General features: G+C 40.7%; 1 protein-coding gene across 1 annotated transcript in view; it reads left to right on the forward strand.

The window, feature by feature from the left end:
* The window catches only part of HECW2 (HECT, C2 and WW domain containing E3 ubiquitin protein ligase 2), a 192,035-nt gene that overhangs the window by 54,802 nt on the left and 114,898 nt on the right, over positions 1 to 22,335 (forward strand). The window contains exons 6-12 of the mRNA XM_040228890.1: positions 1,841 to 1,983; positions 7,549 to 7,649; positions 8,391 to 9,740; positions 10,801 to 10,896; positions 20,067 to 20,217; positions 20,882 to 20,985; positions 21,523 to 21,647. Coding sequence (XP_040084824.1) covers positions 1,841 to 1,983; positions 7,549 to 7,649; positions 8,391 to 9,740; positions 10,801 to 10,896; positions 20,067 to 20,217; positions 20,882 to 20,985; positions 21,523 to 21,647 — 2,070 coding nt within the window. The remainder of the gene's footprint in view (positions 1 to 1,840; positions 1,984 to 7,548; positions 7,650 to 8,390; positions 9,741 to 10,800; positions 10,897 to 20,066; positions 20,218 to 20,881; positions 20,986 to 21,522; positions 21,648 to 22,335) is intronic.

Genomic DNA, 22,335 nt, shown 5'->3' on the forward strand with positions numbered 1-22,335 from the left:
CAGTTCACATACTAGTTTTAATGAGTGTTTCTGAAACTGAAAGTGCCAGTTGCTCAGTCGTGTCTGACTCTGCAACCCCATGGACAATACAGTCCATGGAATTCTCCAGGTCAGAATACTGGAGTGGGTAGCCTTTCCCTTCTCCAGGAGATCTTCCCAACCCAGGGATCGAACCCAGGTCTCCTGCATTGCAGGTGGATTCTTTACCAGCTGAGCCATAAGGAAAGCCTACAAATACTGGAGTGGGTAGCCTTTCCCTTCTCCAGCAGACTCTCCTGACCCAGGAATCGAACCGGGGTCTCTTGCATTGCAGGTGGATTCTTTACCAGCTGAGCTAAGACAAACATATATTGGCATGGGAGTTGCACAGTTAATTAAATCACTCCCTAAATGTTTAATGACAATAATATGTTCTAACAATGCTGAACAATATTTCATTAGAGAGAGAGTTTCAAGAGTTCCAAAACCAATTGGAGAAAAGCTGTGGCTGTCTGAGACTTGGCCAGCACAGCAAGATGTTTCTCTTGGGCAGTTTTCATGGTTATGTTAGTGGCTAAATATTGTCAGTTTTTTAATTTCTGGTTTGAAATACTGTCTTCAGATAGTGAATAACTCTTAAAGGAATACCACTTAATGTAACACATTAGAAGGTTAGATGATTGCAAGGTGATCACTTAGAAGGCAAAGAGTAGAGATAGTAATGATACTAGCAATAACTTTATTTTTCTAACATTTAATATTTACAGAGTTCTTAGCCATGTTACCAGTGCAGGCATGATAAAGGGGTATGTAAGGGATGATATTCTCATCTCTCTATTTTTGTGATTAATAAGAGCTTAAAATGTTCATGTAACTAGCTATTCATGGGCAGAAGTAGTACTTAAATTCTGCTGTCTTATTCTAAGCAAGTGCTTTTTCCATTAAGCAGATTGCTAAACTTCATGACCCTTTGAGGAAATTAAATTGTTATGACTATATAAACTTAGTGACCCCTGAGTGTAAAGTTGGCTGGCACTACTCAGACATCATTGTTGTTGCCTAGATACTACCAGGGACAGAGACAAATGGTTCAGGTTAGATTTCTGGCTCCATCATTCACTTTTTATGAGATGCTCATCATAAAAAGAAACACTTTATCTTTGTAATATATGTGAAAGTGTTTATGAATGAGTAAAGCAGGTTATTTTTCTTTTATATCCTTATTAATATCCGATCCAGTTTTTTCCAATGGCATTCTGAAAACAACAAAGCTTATCTTAACCTCATCCCAGGAGAAATGTCTCTGTGTGCCTTTTAAATTAAGTAACTTCTATTTGAACATTGTTTTATTTTGCTGTAAACCAGGGAAATCATAATAATCCTTAGGTGCTTCTATTTTAACCACTAAGTGAAGGACGATGATATGCAACTTCAGAATACCATGGGATTAGGAATTAAGTTTGCTGTTAATCAGAGTATTGGTTAATTCTAAGCCACCATATAACAGGATATTAAATATTAAGGAGTTAAAATAGAATAAATGTGGTGAGCACTAAAATTGTATTGTGCATAATTTAATATTTGATAGCATCTCCTCAAACTATTCAACCTGGAAGAGTTGGATGATTGAAGATGCTTCCTTTGTCATCTAGATCCAAACTGTTGCTTTTTAATCTTTGTGACTGTTCGTGATTCTGAGTGAATAAAAGATTGACAATTGTTGCAGATTTTTCTGGCAGTGTAGACTCTCTATGTCATTAGAATTTAAGAGATACTATTTTTCTTATAGTAATGTATATTAACAAAATGATATACATAATTTTGTATTTCTTTTTTGACTTGTGTTATGTTTTGTTTTCAGAAATACTCCTTTTTTGCACTCCTTACTGATGTCTTAGAGATTGAAATTAAAGACAAGTTTGCTAAGAGCCGGCCTATCATTAAGCGTTTCCTGGGGAAGCTCACCATTCCAGTCCAGAGGCTACTGGAGCGGCAAGCCATTGGGTAATCAGGGATCCTGTTGCAAGTAGTTTCCACTGAAGCAACTGAAATGATACTTTGAAGTCCTAGCGCTTTTCTCACTGATAAGAAGTGGCAATATACTTCTTTTAAAAATGAAAGTGCTGGCATATGCCTTAAAATGTGCAGGACAAAAAGGACTTTATTTTCATGTATCTTTTTTGAGTTATCTATCTTTCCCAATGTACCTACTATTAGCATTTCAGCGTAAAATGTCACAATGCTCAATTGATTTTTGAGTATATTGAAGTCTTGCTACAACAGCCTCTCCCTAGAACAGGAAGCCAGTATCAGGTTGACACCTCCCAATCCTGATTAACCCTATCCAGAGATTTTTGTTATGCCTAAGGATACCAAAACCACCTTATTTTAGGGCCATTTAAAACAGAGCCTAGACTCTGAGATGGTGTGGAGCTCTAAGACATGTACTTAGAGCTCTAAGACATTCATTTAGGCAACTAGAAATTACTCATTGAGAGAATTTTAAAATGTGGTTTGACATCTGTCTCCTTTCTGTTAGCTTTTTGTAAGCTGTGAATCAAGTAGTTGAGTAATCATAACATGCCTCCATTCCGTATTATAAATTGTGTATATATTTTTACATGGTAAGTACCAGCAAACTTAGTAACACAGCTGCTCTGAGGTAGCACTAGGGGGCATCCCTTTCATTTTAGAAGAACATGATGAATGTATGATAACAGTGGTGGTAGTCAGCAGTATCAGTGATAAACAGTAGCTGTAGTAGTGGTAGCAGCAATAATAAACAAAAGTAAACAAAAAAAAGATGGTATGGCCCTATTCTACGTCAGGAGTTAAGTAAATTACACTCATCTGCTTCTATAATCTTGACAACTCTGCGAGGTGAACAGTGTTGTTATACCCATTTCAGAGATGAGGAATCTGAGGCTAGCAAGCCAGTGGTGGAGCTGGGATTTGAGCAGATCAGTCTGTCCCAGAATCTCGACTTCTCTGCCACATTTTAAGGCTGGCAGTGATGGAATATTCGTCCAGCTGAGAGGTTGATCATTCATAGGCACTTTTCAGCTAATTAACTGTCCTCTTAGTATTTTGACAAGTCACGATTTTTTCAGACATTAGTTTCCTTGTTTGAAAAATAGTCTTTAGACCAAATGATCTCAAAGACCCCTTCGACATCTGAAATTAAAGAGATTCTAATGGAATCTAATTCTCTGTCCATTAGAGGCAATGGTTGAGCCAGACCACATAAAATAGAAATATTATGCTGAAATTCTAGCAGCCTGGTTTAATTTAATAAAACAGGGAAACTGCAGTTATTTTTAAGGACAGCAATTATTGCTTCTAGTGGAGGTAATACTCTTGTTGTTGTTGTTGTTCAGCCGTTAAGTCACATCCAGCTCTTTGCTATACCATGGACTGTAGCATGCCAGGCTCCTCTGTCCTCCACTATCTTCTGGAGTTTGCTCAAATTCATGTCCATTGAGTCAGTGATACTGTCTAACCATCTCATCCTCTGTTGCCTCTTCTACCTTTGCCTTCAGTCTTTCCCAGCATCAGGGTCTTTTTCCAATGAGTTGGCTCTTAGCATCAGGTGGCCAAAGTATTGGAGCTTCAGCTTTGGGAAGTTTTAAAAAATTATTTTTAGGATTGATGGAAAATGAAAAATTATAATTGGTAAGAATTAACTATTGGGAATATAATATGTTTATAATTTAATTTACATAAGTATAATCATATAATTTATATAACATCTGTGATTTTTGACAGAAGTATCCATTTATGTATACCCATAAGAATGATCAAGGAAAAATAAAGCCTTATTAGTGCTTGAGTCTCCTGTTAACTTGCTGACTTTCATTCAGTCTTTTAAAGAATGGACACATAATACTGCCTGGCATAGATTCTGTGTGTACTAGAAGGAAGTCCGGCATGAATTTGTGATATGCCAGAATTATGAAATATTTCCACACAAGTATATTAAAAGCATTGCCTGATACTTAGGGATTTGCTTTATTAAATAAATATGATACTACATATTAGTGTATCTACTCTTCAGTTCAGTTCAGTTCAGTCAGTTCAGTTCAGTCGCTCAGTCGTGTCTGAATCTTTGCGACCTCATGAATCGCAGCACGCCAGGCCTCTCTGTCCATCACCATCTCCCAGAGTTCACTCAGACTCACGTCCATCGAGTCTGTGATGCCATCCAGCCATCTCATCCTCTGTCGTCCCCTTCTCCTCCTGCCCGCAATCCCTCCCAGCATCAGAGTCTTTTCCAATGAGTCAACTCTTCGCATGAGGTGGCCAAAGTACTGGAGTTTTGCTTTAGCATCATTCCTTCCAAAGAAATCCCAGGGTTGATCTCCTTCAGAATGGACTGGTTGGATCTCCTTGCAGTCCAGGGGACTCTCAAGAGTCTTCTCCAACACCACAGTTCAAAAGCATCAATTCTTCGGCTCTCAGTCTTCTTCACAGTCCAACTCTCACATCCATACATGACCACAGGAAAAACCATAGCCTTGACTAGACGGACCTTAGCATCTAAATATATTTTTAATCTGATTATTACTTTCTGTCAAGTAATTGATACATCTTGAAAAATAATGAGTTTTCTTTACTTATGTGTTTTGTAGACTGCAACTCTCTGAAGTAATTGAAGTTTCATATGGTAAAATTTTATAGGATGAGCTGAAACTCCTTACTGATTACCTATTTCAAGAGTATTGGTTTGAATGTGACATTTTTTTCAGAGAGTGGCTTGCATTCTGTCCAAAAAGCACATCACTTTCCCATGCTTTGTCATTTGCTGTGATTACAGTAGTGAGAAAATGTCTCAATCAGGCAGTGGGAGTTCTTTGACACTTATTCTTTATAATTATATACCATGATAATATGTAATACAGGGTACACAATTATCTATCACAGGAAAGAGGCAGGATGAGTCAGATGAAACTGAGTAAGAATAAAAACCAGGTGAATCCCCTGGCAGTCACTCAGCAATTCCCCTTGACTTGGAATTTCTGAATAGGGAGTCTTTCCTATACTTGGAGTTGGTAGAGTTGAGTATCTTGTCAGTTTGGGTGAAAAACAGCACTAATACCTATTAAAAATCTTTTTTCAAAGTAAAGAGTCTCATTTGTTAAATTTATTCAACAAATATGTGGATGTGTATACATATAGTATCTACTAAATGTTAAGCACTGTTTTGGGTATTGGGAATATGATAATGAGCAAAAGAATGGATCCCATTCTTAGAATCCCTGCTAAACATTTACTTCCTAGCTAAAATCCATCACTTTTTAAAGTCTTTATCATCAACACCAACACTTTACTTTTATTACCCAAAGAGGAGGAGAGGAGAGTCAATTTGATTTTAGCAAAGAAGGGAAAATTTTATTATTCCAAGACTGAATGTCCAAAGAGATGGATGAGGACCACATTGTGGAGAGCAGGTTCAAGTAGTTTGCTGCTGGGTTCATGGATTAGTGGACAAAAGTAGAGCATCTCTGCATGTCAGGCACTGTCTAAATGCTGGAAGACAGCAGTCAAGGAAAAAGACATCACTTCTGTTATGCAGGTTACAGTCATTGTAGAATTATTAGAACATTCTAATGTAATAGCATTTAACATACTTGTATCATCTAATAGTTAATGCCAAAACATCCCTTTACAGGAAAAAATTTTCTTAAAATACCAGCTTAAGTACACAAAACATTGTGATGCCAATTGCATTGGGATGAGCCATGAGTAAATATCATTAAAATCCATGCTGCTTAAAGCAGCCAAGGATTATGGAATGTGCTCATAAAATGAGATATGATCTGGGGCCTACAGAGCAGCGGCGTCTATGTCATAAATATCTGTGTTCTAATCATGGTTCTGTCACTTAATTGTTGTCTGGCCCAGGGCAAATTACCTATCCTCCCTGTGCCTTAACTTCCTCTTCTAGAAAACAGGGCCACTACCTGGCTCACAGGGAGGATCGAAGGCGATGATGCATGCAAAGCCCTTATTAGGGTGTTGGCACTCAGATGGGGGAATCAAAGCATTTTAAGAGCATCAAGCAAATATTTATTACAAAATTTATAGGGAAGAAAAAGTAAAAAGTAAAAGAAACAATCTTATTGTTTTAAGAAATTCTTTGTATTAAGCCAAAGAAATTCATAAGAGCTGAGCTGGGATTTTACATTAGCATGTGTTCTTTTAAACAGGTAACGTCTATTTAAAATTATGCCAAGGAAGTAGAGAACAAGGGAAATAGTCGTGTAGATTAGTAATTAATAGGGACTAGAGGCTCTGAACTCTACAGTGCAGTGGTTCAAGTATTAGGTAGAGGCTTTGTGTTTTCCTCCTAAAGTTGCCATTAGAGGGCAGTGTGAGAACAGAGATGGTGTGGTTTGGTCCTATCCCTCTGATCATTTTCCTTAATTAAGAATGCATCAGATTCAGAATGAAAGTTACTTGCATACAAGGAGATGATGTAATTGTATTTGACTTTGGAAATAAACACAGAGTTGAAAAATATCATCTATTTCATCCTCAAGGAAGCCGATAGCCTGAGCCTGGAGCTAAGATGGAGCAGAGGCTAGGCAGGTCCGGTTGCGTGGGCCCCTCCAGTCCACCTGCCAGTATGGCAACAAGACCCCACCAGGTGGTGCAGCCAGCTCCTCCAACCATCCCATCAGTATCGCTCACAAGTTGCCCAGAGAATCAGTGATAGTCACCCCCACCAAATGAGGGCCAAGAGCGAGCCCCTTACTCTACAAATGAGAAAGGGGAGGTGCGGCAGCCTCCTGCCCCTCACACAGCCGGAGCAGCCATCAGAGCCTGGCCTGTTCTCACACAGCTCTCTCCTAACTCCCCACTCCTGTTCTTCAGAATGTAGCAGCTCTGTGCCCTCCATGTGATGACCTTTACCTCTGTTTGCCTTTTCTTTTGTCCATGCCACATGGCATATCTTAGTTCCCCAAACAGGGGTCAAACCCCTGCTCTTTACAGTGGAAGCACAGAGTTGTAACCACTGGACTACCAGGGATATTCCCTGTGCCTGTCTTTTTAGAGGGGCTTCCCTGGTAAGAAATCTGCCTGCAATGTGGGAGACCCGGTTCAATCCCTGGGTCTGGAGGACCCCCTGGAGAAAGTATTCTTGCCTCATGCTAAAAGCTAACGCCCCAGGCCCTCTATTCATTTACACTTAAGTCAGGAAACACTCAAAATTTTAGGCCTTTTCCAGCTTCTTGATGGCTTTTAAAATGTCCTTTTCCTGATCACTATTAGCTGTGAGAGAACAAATCAGTGCCCTTTAAAAAATCATAACAACATTGTATTGCATTTTGTATTGTATTGCATTTACTAATAATTTTCCTTGTGACAAGATTCCCTTTTATCCCTGGGTTTATAAGTATGCATTTATACAAATGAATAATATTACATTGACTCTAACATGCCTTTTCATTTTCTCATGAGTATGAAAGTTTTAAGAGAAATATGTGGGGTTTAGGGGGTGGCCTGTAGGAAGAAGATGAAGCCTGACAGCAGAATAGTAGGATGAAAGAACTGTTTCTGTTCTTGCAGTGACCAGATGCTCAGTTACAACCTTGGCAGAAGGCTCCCAGCTGACCATGTGAGTGGGTACCTCCAGTTCAGAGTGGAGGTCACATCTTCTGTGCATGAAGGTGAGATATCTGTGTAAATACATCACTGTAGGTAGAACTTGTTAAATCTTACTCTGTTGCCAGTTTACATTTGAATCTTACTCGGTTGTCAGTTTACATTTGAATAGAATTGTTTGTGTCCTGTTCTGAACATAAAATAGCTATTGAATGATTACCTGCTGAAGTGTTCCAAGCAGACATGATAGCCTGTTTATATAAAAAGGAAAACCTCACTTAGGTTTTTATCTGTGTTTGGAAACTGGGATGTGGAATTTTCAGCAGTAGTGAACATATAACCTCATGTGTCACGCTGACCAGCAATATATATACTTGTTTAGTAGTGAGCAGTGAATCTTAGCAAGTTGGTGATAACTGTGAAACAGTCCCCAGCCTTTCTGACACCGGGGACTGGCCTCATGGAAGACAGTTTTTCCGCAGACCGGGGATATGGGGGATGACTTTGTGATAATTCAAGTGCATTCCATTTATTATGCTGCAACTGACAGGAAGCAGAGCTGAGGTATAATGTGAGTGATGTGGAGAGGCTGTAAGTGCAGATGAGGCTTCACTCACTTGCCTGCCACTCACCTTCTGCTGTGCGGACTTTTCCAGTGTGTGCCCCTGGGGCTGGGGACCCTTGCTGTGAAAAGTCCTCAATGGCATGACTGAATTCTTTGAACAGATTGGCGGCAAAGGATTAGGATATTAAAAGTTATTTCGTAATAACGCCTTTGTTTTTATCAATGCTGTTTTCTCCTTCAGATGCCTCTCCAGAAGCTGTTGGCACAATACTTGGAGTCAGTTCTGTGAACGGAGACCTAGGAAGCCCTTCTGATGAGGAGGACATGCCAGGGGGCCATCACGACAGCCCAGTTTGTTCCAATGGACCAGTTTCTGAGGAAAGTGCTGATGGGACGCCCAAGCATTCTCTCAGGACTAGTTCTACTCTGGAAATAGACACAGAAGAATTAACTTCTACTTCTTCAAGGACCTCACCTCCCAGAGGACGTCAGGATTCGCTCAATGATTATTTAGATGCTATTGAACACAATGGCCATTCTAGGTCGGGTGCAGCTACTTGCTCGGAGAGGTCCGTGGGAGCCTCTCCAAAGCTAAGGAGTAGTTTTCCCACTGATACAAGACTCAATGCAATGCTTCATATCGACTCAGATGAAGAAGACCATGAGTTCCAGCAAGACCTGGGCTATCCATCCTCCTTGGAGGAGGAAGGAGGCTTGATCATGTTTAGCAGGGCATCAAGAACTGATGATGGGAGCCTGACATCTCAGACAAAGCCAGAGGACAACCCAGTGGAGGCTGAGGAAGCCTCCATTAATGAAGCTGCTTCCTTCGAGGATAAGCCGGGAAATCTTCCAGAGCTTGCGGAGACCTCTTTACCCTCAGGCTCGGTCCCAGATGAAAGCGAGAATGGCCCAGAGTCTCAAGCGAGTGTGGACCAGGGCAGCACTGAATTGTGTGGCCCTCAGGAGGTGGATCAGCCCACAAGTGGGGCCGACACGGGCACTTCTGACACGTCCGGGGGGAGCCGAAGAGCCGTCAGTGAGACAGAGTCCCTCGATCCGGGGTCTGAGCCTTCCCAGGTGTCCTCAGAAACAGAGCCCAGCGACCCTGCCAGGACAGAGAGCGTGAGCGAGGCCAGCACTAGGCCCGAGGGAGAGAGTGACCTGGAAGGGGCCGACAGCTCCTGCAATGAGAGCGTTACCACACAGCTCTCCTCGGTGGAGACACGGTGCTCATCTCTTGAGAGTGCACGGTTCCCTGAAACTCCAGCCTTTTCTTCTCAGGAGGAGGAAGACGGAGCCTGTGCAGCAGAGCCCGCCAGCAGTGGCCCTGCTGAACGGTCCCAGGATTCCATATGCACTCCTGGTTCCTTACCTGTGGTGCAGGGGCCCAGTGGAGAGGAAGAAGGGCCAGGGTCAGAATCGGCCACTGTACCTGACCAGGAGGAGGTGGGGGAGGTCTGGCAGCGGAGGGAGAGCCTGGAGGGAGCTGCTGCTGCTGCTGAGAGCCAGCCCCAAGAAGAGGGTGCTGCTCGGGATACCCCAGGGGCTTGTGAAGGGGCCACTGCCCAGGAGGAGGGCGCAATTGGAGGTAGGATGTAGAAGACAGTGTGGCCCGTGTCTCAGGCATACCTGCTCAGAGGGTTGTCCCTCAATGTAAATTATGCTGCAGGTCAAATATTAGCTGAATTCTTCACCTTTGGGTTCAACAGCTTTTTTTTTTTTTTTTTTTAATGGATCTTCTGCTGCTGAAATAAGAGGGCTGTCAAATAATGAACTTCAAGGCTCTGTATCAATGTGGGCACCTGCTTTCCCTAGGAAAGTGGCCTGTTGGGTGGGGGAGCCTGTGGTCCACACAGCCCTGGAGGCCTAGAGTGCCTAAGGGCAGATGTACAGGAGCAAACTGCACGTGTGCGTGCTGTGCACCGTTGCATTCATGTGCCCAGGGCTTGGTTCTCTCATCTGGGCAATGAGAAGAAGCACTTAATAAGGATTTCTAGGTGTGTAGATACAAAGCCAGACAGGCTGGCAGCATCTACCAGTATTATCTCTGAGGTTTTCTGGAACATCTTAAGTTGCTCCTTATTGCACGAAGCTTCAAAACAGAAGGTTTGTGTGTGCTTTGCGTCAAAAGTCATTTTTTGCCTTCTGCAGTATAAGAAATGTCTACTAAGTTAGGTGATATGTTCTGACACGTGGAAATATGCTGTTTGAGTGTCCGAGGATGGAAGTTTATATGTAAAATTTGCTTTCTGTCTCAGTGAATGTGGATTGGTAGAATGATTCCTTCAAACTGTTCTATTATAGATGCATCAGGAAGTCCGAGGATAATTTCATATGCCTAAATAGCATAGACTCAGAAATAGAAATTATTTTCTTATTCTGTAATTTATTTGCTACCTAAATTATCCCCTTTTTTCTTCCTCCATATTTTTTTCTCCATTCATTATCTTGAGGTCACTGTGTGACCCTAAAGCATTGGTGCATGACTAGGACCAAGGCCAGCATGGGAACAGGCAGAGGAGGGGAGGGATGGGAATTGTGGTTGGCCCCAGGATTTATGTAAAGTTTTTTTTTTTTTTTTTAACAAGGGCTGTTTTGACACTGAAGGGGAAAACAATACCCAGGTAACTGTTTACCTTTAATCCTAGGTTGTCAATCCAATGGCCACCAGCCACTGCGATCGCTGCCTTCAGTTCGCCAGGATGTTAGCCGGTACCAGAGGGTGGACGAGGCTCTCCCACCAAGTGAGGAACTGCTAACTAAAGGGCTTACCTTGACCAAAGGGTGCAAGGGTGATAGGACCCACGGGACTTAAAGGATAGATGCCCAGGACCCCAGAAGAAGGGAGCTGGCAGCTGCTACTCGACTGAGCAGATACAGTCTGGAAAGTGCTTAGCTGTCGACTCCCGGCTGGCACTGTTCCACCAGATGAAAGGGCAGCTGGGGAAAGTAAATAAAGGGAAAGAAATCCAGATGTTATGGACAACTGGGTATACAATATAAAAACTTTAAATTTGCCTATTGACAGCATGAATTTTCAATTATTACACAAATATTCAATTATTGTGTAATTAATTATTACACAAATATTTCAATTATTACCCACATAGAGATTGTAACAAATAGGTAGAATATCTTAGAAAAGCTTTAGCTCCATGTGTTATACTGTTTTTTATTTATTTGTAACATTATAAGTCATTAAGTACAGGGTCCTGGTTGTTCTCTTAGGGATATCCAGAGAAGTGTTATTAATTTCAGAAGTTATTTTTTTTTTGAGTATGATGATTATCTGTGAATTTGAAAGATATTTCATTTCCTTCACTTTCAAGAAACACATAGCACTTAAAGGAGACATGGGTGAGGACTAGGGATGCTAGGAAATTATGCAATCTAAATTCAGAGAGCTGAGTGATGCCCATGGCCAATCATTGGCTGGATGTAATTTAAACTCTATTTAAGTTTCTATAATCCCTTAAGGCAATATTACTCTGTGAGAGCAAAGCATTTTGGTAAACAATGATATTAATAATAGTAAATACTGCATTTAAGAACATACTGGAAAATACATCTTTCTGCCTTATTGCTTTTCATTCTGATTCACGTCTCTGTTCACTCTCTTATACGTGATCATGGCAAGAAGCTGATCCTTTTGGCCCTCTGTGTTTTAAAAATGGTAGGGCATAAGAGGGGAGAGATAGTATGCATTTAAAAGGCTAAAATGCTGAGTGGTTAGTTTGGGCGAATTCTGACAAAAGAGCTGAAAGATGCTATATGCAATTTGTAGAAATATTGAATTAATCATTTGGAAATACTGTTGTGCACAAATCCTCCCCTTGTTCATATATGTGGGTAACTGAGGGTGATTATTCATAGGAAACACATATTTTAAACAGTTTTAAAAAATAAGCCAAGAGGTTAATTAACCATTGTGTTATCTTAAGCAGGTTGGAGGTTGGGGAGGGAAACTTCCATATTACTTACCCTTGCAGAAAACATTAGGGGCATAAAAGAAAAATATTCCTGGGTGATATATAGATATAATTGGAGAAAGTTGAATTAGAAACATCAGCAGAGAATTGTGGGAGAGCTTGCTTACATGCATATGTGGATTAATAATAAGTAATTGGAGTTTCAGGCACCTGGACATGAGGCATGGTGTTGCGTCCGTGTATGGATAAATGGCACCCTCCTGGCCACCTCTGAGATCGGGTGCATTCAGGGTGGCGTGGCTGTAGACTGCTGGCTACATCTGATTTCTGTTGGACTCATAATTTGGTCTCTAGATTGTATTTAAGAAAGACAGGTACTCTCCTGCTGAAATTACGTCCACTCTTTGTGCTGTTTCCATGCATTTGTTTCAACACTGGTATTTGCATTACACAGATGTAATACTAAAATTTTAGGATTTAAAGAAATTAACAGTTGGTTGTTCATTTTAATAACTTAATATATCCAAAATGAGAAAAGCACCTTAGTAGTATATCCAATTTAATGAGTAACTGATGAACAGGAGGAAAATTCTTGAGTTGTTCCTTCTTATGTATTATTATTAACTTACAAATGTGGGGTTTTACACTATAATGAATCAGTTATAGACTGTGTGTGAGTATACTTGATTATTGTTCAAACTCTGTCCCCATACTGCTTTGCTCTCTCCTATTCCCAGTCTGTCTCATCTGCTGACAGTTTATTTAATCACTTGGTTGCCTGTGTTATCTGTCTGTCCTGTCCTGGCCAGTTCTCTGCCTTGCTTTCCTCACTGGGCAGTGCTGCTGCTAGCAGTCTCTGGTCATGCTTCTAACTTAGAGCTATGGCATTCTGCATTCACATATTGTCTCATGGGAGCCTCAGCTAAGGGGATCCACTTGGAGTGTGTAGATTGGTCGGTCTCTTAAATGACCTGGCTTAATTATTTTAAGGTTAGGGTTATACTTTTAACATTACTTATTATAGTACCTGGGGGTTTCTCAGGTGGTGCTAGTGGTAAAGAACTTGCCTGCTAATGTAGGAGATGTGAGAGACACATGGGTTCGATCTCTGGCTTGGGAAGATCCCAGAGGAGGGAGGGCATGTCAACCCACTCCAATATTCTTGCCTGGAGAATCCCCACAGACAGAGGAGCCTGGTGGTCTCAGAGGGTCACACAGAGTTGGTCATGACTGAAGCAACTTAGAATGCATGCATGCATTGTAATACCTAAAACTTATGCAGCGCTTTATAGTTTACAATGCATCTTGAATGTTTTTTTTAAAAAATTCTTTGTAACAATTTTGTGAAGTAGGTCAAGAAAGTCTTATTTGTAACTTATAGATCAATGGGTAAAAATCAAGTGACCTGATTCTTTATAGATGGAGAAAGCAAAGCCCAGATAAGTTAAGTAACTTAAGATTTCATACTAATAAAAGTTGAGATGGGCTTCCCTGGTGCCTCAGAGTGTAAAAAATCTACCTGCAATGCAGGAGACCTGGGTTCGATCCCTGGGTTGGGAAGATCCCCTGGAGAAGGGAATAGCAACCCATTCCAATATTCTTGCCTGGAGAATTCTATGGACAGAGGAGCCTGGCGAACCCTTGTCCATGAGTCGCAAGAGTCAAACACGACTGAGCAGCTAACACACACAAAAGTTGAGACAGAGTCTCAGATATTTTTTCCTCCTCTATGATTTAAGATTATAATGATAGGGACTATTGTGTTGGTAGATGAAAGTAAATTCTGAAAGCTTGGTTAGTGGCAAAGTGGTGACATATTTTGGTATTAGGCACAGGCAACACCTGAAATTAGAGAGTTTGGGCACTGCTCTGAAACTTTATTATATTGTGTTTTGAGGGCAGACCTAGGAAGACTGAAAAGATGCTTAGCTTTCTTTTCTTTCCAGGTTAAAGTTACTTAGCAGAGCCTTTCCCTGGGAGGCCCCTCACATAGAAGAAAAGCAGTGACAGTGACAGTATTAGCAACTGTCTTTTGGTGCAGATGGGTTTGGTCTGTTAAGCATCTGTGTTGGACTCAGAAGCGTTTTCTCCTCTGTATATGTCATTATCCCCACACCTGCAGGACGGGGTACTGAGGCATGATCCCCCCATTCTTGACTCTTTTTTCTTCTTCCTTATTATTATTGTTGCTATTTTAGCTTATATTTGCCTTAAAAATATGTGTGTACTAACTTACAGTGAGGAAACCATCCAATAGAGCTTGCTTCTCTCTGAAGATTTGCAGACTCAATTAAGGGGATACAGAGATGTCCTTGCTATGCTGCTTCACTCTTATAGCTGACTGTGTGGTCATCTATATGTCAGGGTTATAACTTAGTCTCCGAACATCTGTTTGATCTCATTTTATGTAAAGCAGGTTTCCTGCTTTGTTTGCTTCTTCCAGCCTTATTTCTCCTGTCTCAGGATCAGGGAGCAGATCTTGGACTTAGTACAAAGACTGCCTTGGCTGTAATAATGATCTACTGATTGGTTCTCAAACTCTTATTTTTGCTTTAGGCCATGGACCCTGTGCTGTGACCTTATAGGCTATATAACCTCAACTACTGGTTGAGAGACATTCCAATGAGCCATACAAAATAAGAAAGCTCTGGTTCTTAAAAGCGGCATGGCACTCTTGAGAGCCTTGCAGGGAAGCTGGTTGAGTTGAACATGTACTGAGTGCCTTAAGAATCTGCTGTATCTTATTCTGAGATGATTGATAGGCTGGCAGCTGGAGGCCATTCAGGGCTGAAGACCACTCAGATGTTATCAGCATGACAAATCTTGGTCTTTTTAGCATTAAGATGAGTGAGAAAAAAAGAATGGTCAGCTCAGCCACTTCTGAAAAGCTATTTTATTTTTCTCTTATTGCCTCCAGTATAATTGTGACTTAACCCATGGCTGCACTGGAGACAATAGGAAGCTGTTGAAAAATATTTTTCCCCCAAAAGGGTAGGAATAGGAATAGATTCAGAATGAATAATTCACTGAGGAACAGTGGACTCTTATAGAATCTAGATTAGTGTATTACTTATATGGTGGGTTCACATGGGTAGCCCTGGAAAGACACAGGGGAATGGTTACCATTTTTTTGTGTGTGGTTGTTCACTTTTGTTATTAGAACATCCTTTGAAATAAAGGTTTAAAAGAAGGCAGTGAATCTGAAAATCTCTACTCTGTTTAAAGCTAGGGGCTCTTAGTCTCTAGAACCTTAAAGTTATTTTTGAGAAAAAAAATTCATGCTTTTAATCTAAAAAGCTTCTTCCTTAAAAACTGAATATTAAGAGATTTGAGATTTTTAATTTTTTTTAACTTTTTATTCGAACATAACATGCATGTGGAAAAGAGCCCATTCCGCCTGCTAAATTCCCACAAACGGAGCCCACCTGGGCAACCAGCACCACATCTCTTGTTCTTTGTGACCCCTTGCAGCCTCTAACTCACACTGCCAAAAGGCAGGGGCACCTACTGTCTTGACTCCCCAAAGCATGGACAAGTTTAACTTACTTTTGTACTTTATACAAATGGTATCATAATTCCTTGATTGTTTCAATAAGGAAAAATTTGTAGCATCAATTACAAAGCCTAATTATTTCCTCAAAAGTACCTTTAGTTCATTATAACTTCGTCATCTCACCGTTTTGGTGAGGATACCATGATTATTATGATTTTTATAGTGAGCTTATAAGTTTACTTCACACCACTCAGGTGTTTCATTTTTCTAAATCCAGTTATCAGGAAGTCAGGCCCTGCTCACAGTCCTCTCACCACTTTGCTTCATGTAGACAGTTCGGTACTGGCTTCCCTGAGATGTGACTCATCCTGTCTAGACATTGATTCTTCCCAGCCTCAGCATTCACTAAGATGTGTTCATGTCTTTGTCTGATCACCTGGGTGGTCCGGTGGAGACCAAGGTCTAGTGTGAAAGGAGTGAGGAAGAAGAATGATGAGATGAAGCGTGGCCTTACGATTGACCCCTGCTCCTTGCCCATATGGGCTGATTCCAGAAGTTGAAACTATCTAAGACCTCACTGCTCTACCTTCCTGCCTCTGGGATAGATGCTGTGACAGCAGCTTGGGGCAGATTTTGATGCTTTCTAATTCTGCAGCTTCCCCTTATTGTCCAGCTATTTAAAGGGGGATATTATTAATATCTTTGAATTTCAGGGTATCTAAGTGTCCCATTGCTCCTGGATTTCAGTTTGGAGCATTTAGACTGAAATTTCGTTTCTTGTGAGCCTGTACTTCATGACCTCTGAGAAGTCCAGCATGAGCTCCATGGGTTTGTACAATGAATTAGCTACATTTTAAAGTTTTTATTAATTTGTGTGGGTGTTCCTTAAATTTTAGGGTACTTAGGAACCACCTGGGAAGGTTATTAAACATGTAGATAACTGAATGCTGGCTTCAGATAGTCTGATTCTGAAGAGCTGGGATATCTCCTGGGAATCTGCATTTACATTGATCCTCACAGTGATTCTGACACATACTTTCAGAGCCTCATACCTTGAGATGCATTTCTCTACATAATGGTTTTCAAACCTTTTTATTGCCTTGAAGCTCTTTATGGAAATGCAGCCTTATGTGGAAGACCAACATGCACAAAAGATAATGTTGGAGCTGCAGTGACCGAAGTGCAGTTAGCGGGTGGTTTTCAGGACCCCAGAGCCTCTGGACAAAAAGTATGAATGGCCCAGACATAAGATGGTGCTGGGTCCTTACTAAACCTAATGTAGTAAAATGCATGTCATTTGCCGACTTATGTTATTTTAGATATGAAAGGAACCTTAGCAATGCTTACTGCTGTCCTCTAGTTTTTCAGGTAAAGAAACTGTGGTCCATAGAGGCATAGTAATTTGTTGAACGTCACATAGCAAAAGTGTGACAAAGCCATGGCTAGATACAGGCTTTCTATTTACTAATCTGGTTCAACACATGCGTGTGCACACACAAACACACACAGCATACTGATTATATACCCCAGTTTACAGTGTGGCAAGACAAGGATGTAAATGCTAAGATCCCAGTCTTCTAACCCTGCCTGTCTGATTTTAGTATTAGCTGTGAATGAAACTTATGTCTGACAACATGTTCTCATTTGCTTTCTTAACCAAGAACAAACCAGGCCTCTTGTAAAAACGTATATTAAAGCAACCATACCCCTGCCTCCTGAAAAGTAATTTTGATATATAATGATAGGGGACTGACCTTCCTATAGGCACCTCTGCTGTCTTTACCTGGATGGAAGGGTATCAACTACTTGGGTAAGCATGGATGTGTAGTTCACGAATATGCCAATAGCGTAACAGTCTTTCCCAATTCAATGCCAAGAGTCCACTTAAGACCAGTAAAATAGCATTTCTCTTTATGAGGATTTAGGTAAGAACTTCAATGCAAAGATATGACATTTGATAGGGAGAGTCATAATGTACATCCAGCATCCCATATTCTAAGAAAGCAAATTTTTGGAAATTGTTTTCTTTTTTTAAAATAAATTTATTTATTTTAATTGGAGGCTAATTACATTACAATATTGTAGTGGTTTTGCCATACATTGACATGAATCTGCCACGGGTGTACATGTATTCCCCATCCTGAACCCCCCTCGCACCTCCCTCCCCATCTCATCCCTCTGGGTCATCCCAGTGCACCAGCCCTGAGCACCCTGTCTCATGCATCAAACCTGGACTAGCGATCTGTTTCACATATGATAATATACATGTTTCAATGCCATTCTCCCAAATCATCCCACCCTCACCCTCTCCCACAGAGTCCTTCTTGTCTTTGTATAGAAATGTCTTTACTGAAATACAAAGTAAGGTTATTCCTGGCCTTTGTGGAAAGTGAATACAAGATTCATTCTTTTTTATAGCTATACTTTATTTAAATTATTTCTTCATTTGTTACATGCTGTGTGCAAGGTACAGTGGTGAATATATTTGGAGATTACCCTTTTCCCTCAAAGCCATTCCCCTCCATTTTGCTACCCATATGGGCCTCATACAGGTCATGTTTCATGGGGTAAATTCTTATGTAGTTTATTCAAGGGAAAAGTTCCACCTTTGAAGTTAATTTTTTATTTTCTTTTGTCAGAAAATGGAAAGTATGCAACAGTGTGTTTTCTTTTCTGACTCAAATGCCAGAAAACTTGGAGCCAAATTTTAGTTACAACCTCATCTTGGGAGCTTGGCAGCATATTTCTCTCTCTCTCTCTCTGCTTCCTTTAGTTGGTTTCTATTCTGTTTTTATTCCTAATTGACCTATTCTACATTTTAAAAAAATTGGAAGCTAATGTAAACATTCTTGGGGGGAAGGAGTGGCCATTTGTTTCCATGTGCGTTTGATTTGACATACAGCATGTGCTTGAATCATCCTGGCTCTGATGAGAGAGGAATGCAGTGGGAATACTTGTTCTCAGAATCTTGGAGCTGGGAAACTATGTGAAGAGCAGAGCAAAACAATGGAATGGATCAAAGGGTTTGAAAAATGGTTCCTGAACGTGCTTTTATGTCCTTACCGTTTGACCGCATATGGCAGGCTGAGCATGCGGTCTTTTGCAACTGTCCTACTGATGAGATTGTAGCTGTCCTCAGATAATTCAGGTTTGGCAGCCTGCTTCGTCATGAGTCCGTGTCACCTTGGAGCATGAGCGACATGGAGTTGTCTGTTGTCCTGTGTTCTGCTTTTCCTCAGCCCAAGTTTTCTTTCTCTTGCCATATGTCATAAGTTATGACAGGCTGAGAGCAACAAAAGGAAATCTTTCCAATTCCAGCTGAGGCCGCCCTCGGTGGTCTTCTGGTGCTGGCTGGTCCACCATGCTGGGCTCTGCAGTCCTAAAGACTTTATTGGAATACGTGTTCCGCTCACCTACAGAGTAAATGCCATAGCTGGTCAGGAGCAAGCATACTTTCCCCTTGGTCTCTAGTTTTAGACCCCTGTTTTCTGTTGATAAACTATGTGATAACATGGAGAGTTTTGATATTAACAGAGCTGTTCAAGAGAAAGGTGCTTATCAATTTCAATAAAACATATTTGCCAGAGAAATAGCGTTATATAAAGAACTTTACTGGTTAAAGAATAGATCTCTGCTGTTTTCATATATTCCTATATAAATTACCCTTCCCAACTGCAGTCAACTTAAAAATTATTGCCTTTTGTAAAGATCACCTCATGATCTGCTTATTTTAACAGGGAAATAGCCTCTTAGAGAATTCACAGAGGTGGGATGTCTGGCCTTGAAGACCAGTCTGGTTGCTGTGTTTATTGAATGTGCTCTTATATGTTTATTAGCAAAGACTAATACATTTAATGAGATTGCTTAAACATAAAATTCGATAATCTTTTAAAACATGGTATTTATTTGAGGTTGGAAACAAGTCATTAACCTTGCTCTGGAAATATATTCCTCTTTGGGAAAGTGCAAATGGGAATTCATAGATAATGATACTGTTTGATGACTAGGATAGCAATTTCTTCTGAAGACTGCATCTACTAAAATTGTGTATAAATGTGCATGTGGAAATTTCCAGCTATGAATCTTTCTTCCAAGTTGGGGAAAAAACAGAGAAATCTTTTTTTTTTTTTGGTGAAAATAAACATCAATACCAATTTTGATGTGAATATCTAAAATATTATGATACCAACTAATGTTTTTATAATGCTGGTACTTATATGTAAAGGATGAGCATTGGAGGCAGATCAAGGGGGATCCCCCATGATCAGGAGTTTTTTAAGGGCTTGGTTATGCACTCAGGAGCTGTTTACTGACTGGTGAAACACATTCTGGTGTAGACTGGGGTGGGGGGTTGCTGGATTATGCAGCCAGGTATATGTTGTTAGCCCCAAATTATAGCATGTCAGAGAGATAAACACGTGCTGCTTAATGGGCCACATCAGTGGCTTCAGTTGCTCCTCCTAATCCCTCGCCATGCATTACTGCTGTTTAGACTGGGAAGCGCGCATTGACAGCCACGGCAGGATCTTCTATGTGGATCACGTAAACAGAACCACGACGTGGCAGCGGCCCACAGCTCCCCCTGCGCCGCAGGTGCTGCAGAGGTCCAACTCCATACAGCAAATGGAGCAGCTGAACCGGCGGTGAGGATGGGCAGTTTTGTGGTTGGGCTAATTTTTACATGTGCGAAATGGAAAACGCGGTGGCCTCTTTGATCTTCGGGTGTCCTGTCATTAAGGCGGAGCTATGGCCTCTCTTGATTCATAGACTTCATTGACTGTCTGTCTCTTGGTTGAAAAGTATTAAGCGCACACATCCACAGCTTGCTTGGAAACTATAGAGAGGAAATAAGTAATGATCAACCCAAGGCATTGATTTTTAGTACAATGGAGCATATATATTTGTCATTTGAAGCCAAATAGCTTTTTAAATATCTAGAATCTTCATTTGTGATGCATCTTTATTATTTGCCTAAGCTTTTAAAATCTATCCTTCTTTTACAAAAATGAATTACTATGGAACAAAAGTTGTTCTTAACAATATGATAATTTAGTTTTCTTTGATTAAAGGCCACAATTTAAAATAAAAAAGTTTCATTAATTTGTTAGGAAAATGTTCCACAAACTTTGAACAGAAGACATTAAATTCACTGATTTACTTAACAGATGGCCCAGAAGGTAGAGGGGTGAGTTTGGGGGAGGAAATGGCCCAGGCTGGGAAGCTGGTGAAAACGCCTGAGTTCTGGGGCAGCAGTGAGCCCCATGTGTTCGAGGCTGCTGTGATCTAACTCTAGGCTCCTGATTTTAGATACCAGAGTATCCGCAGAACCATGACCAACGAGAGGCCTGAGGAAAATAGCAATGCTATTGATGGGGCTGGGGAGGAAGCCGAGTTTCACCAAGCCAGTGCAGGTAAGAGCCTGCAGGTTGGTTTGTTTTGTAATCTCACAAAAGTAGAAAACAAATAAGTAAGGGTTTCCAAGAAATGAGGCTTTCTTTAAAAGGATTTCTGATCTTCATTAAGATCTAGTAATCCAACTCAAAAAGTCAAATTCACTAGACACCTCTTCTAATTTTTGACTTTTTATTTAGTACTAAGAATCACAAAACCAAATAAAATATAAATTACTTTAAATCTCTGGATCTGTGCAGTAGTGAATAAAGAAAAGAATCTGATCACCTGAAATCTGATCACCTGAGATGCAACCTGCATCTCAGGATGCATTAAAATGTTAATAATGACTATGAACATTACTGAGTTCCATTTTAGTGTGATGAAGAGCAGTTGAGTTTTACACATGAATTTACAGATACAAAAAAAATATCTTGAGGATTAAAATAATAGTAGATGATATAGGTGCTCTTTTGAAATATAGATGCAAGTGAATAAGTATGTTTCCACCAGATGCAAAGCTTTCCCTGAACGCCTTTGTGGTCTGCTCTATCTAGATTTCCGACGAGAGAGCGTCCTGCCCCACTCTACCTCCAGATCCAGGCTCACGTTGCTGTTACAGTCTCCCCCCGTGAAGTTCCTCATCAGCCCAGAGTTCTTCACCGTGCTGCATTCTAACCCTGTGAGTAGCCAGTCTGAGAGGATGTGAGCAAAAAAGCAATAGGCCAAAGGAAATTATCCTCATTTGTGTATTGACAGTAAGAATGGAAATAGCTGATGTATACCAAGTGCCATGTGTTCCAGCTCAGCATTAAGTACTACCCATGTCTTGAACCATTCAGCCCAAACATAGAAACCTATGAGTTCCATAAAACTTCTGTCGTTTCCTGATGAAGAAACCAAGGTACATAAGGGCCGAAATAACTTGCTCAAGAGATTGTTAGGGTTAGAAATCCCAGAGATGCTGACTCTCTGTACTCTTAATGACCACTTTATTTTTCCTGCACAAATATAACCAAATATCTGAGCACTGACAGCAGGCATTGGTTAGACTGGGCTTTGAGATCATGATTACAGGCTCCCCAAAAGAACAAAGGAATATAAAATGTTACATTGCTGTAATCTGAAAAAATAAATCAATAAATAGAGGAATATTTTAAAATATATAAAATGTGTATGGGAGATCATGGTTTTGTTTTGTTTTTTTTTCTGGCGGGAGGAGAGTAGTGGTGTTTGCAGCAATTGAAATAGCACATGCATGGACCCTAGGGCTCAGAAGAAGGCAGAGGGGCTGCTGTGTGGTGATAGAAAGAATGAGTGGTGTGGTATTACACTGGACATTGGAAAGTCAGCAAGATCTGGATCATTGA

The sequence above is a fragment of the Oryx dammah genome, unplaced genomic scaffold, assembly GCF_014754425.2.
Source record: "Oryx dammah isolate SB20612 unplaced genomic scaffold, SCBI_Odam_1.1 HiC_scaffold_27, whole genome shotgun sequence".
NCBI lineage: Eukaryota > Metazoa > Chordata > Mammalia > Artiodactyla > Bovidae > Oryx > Oryx dammah.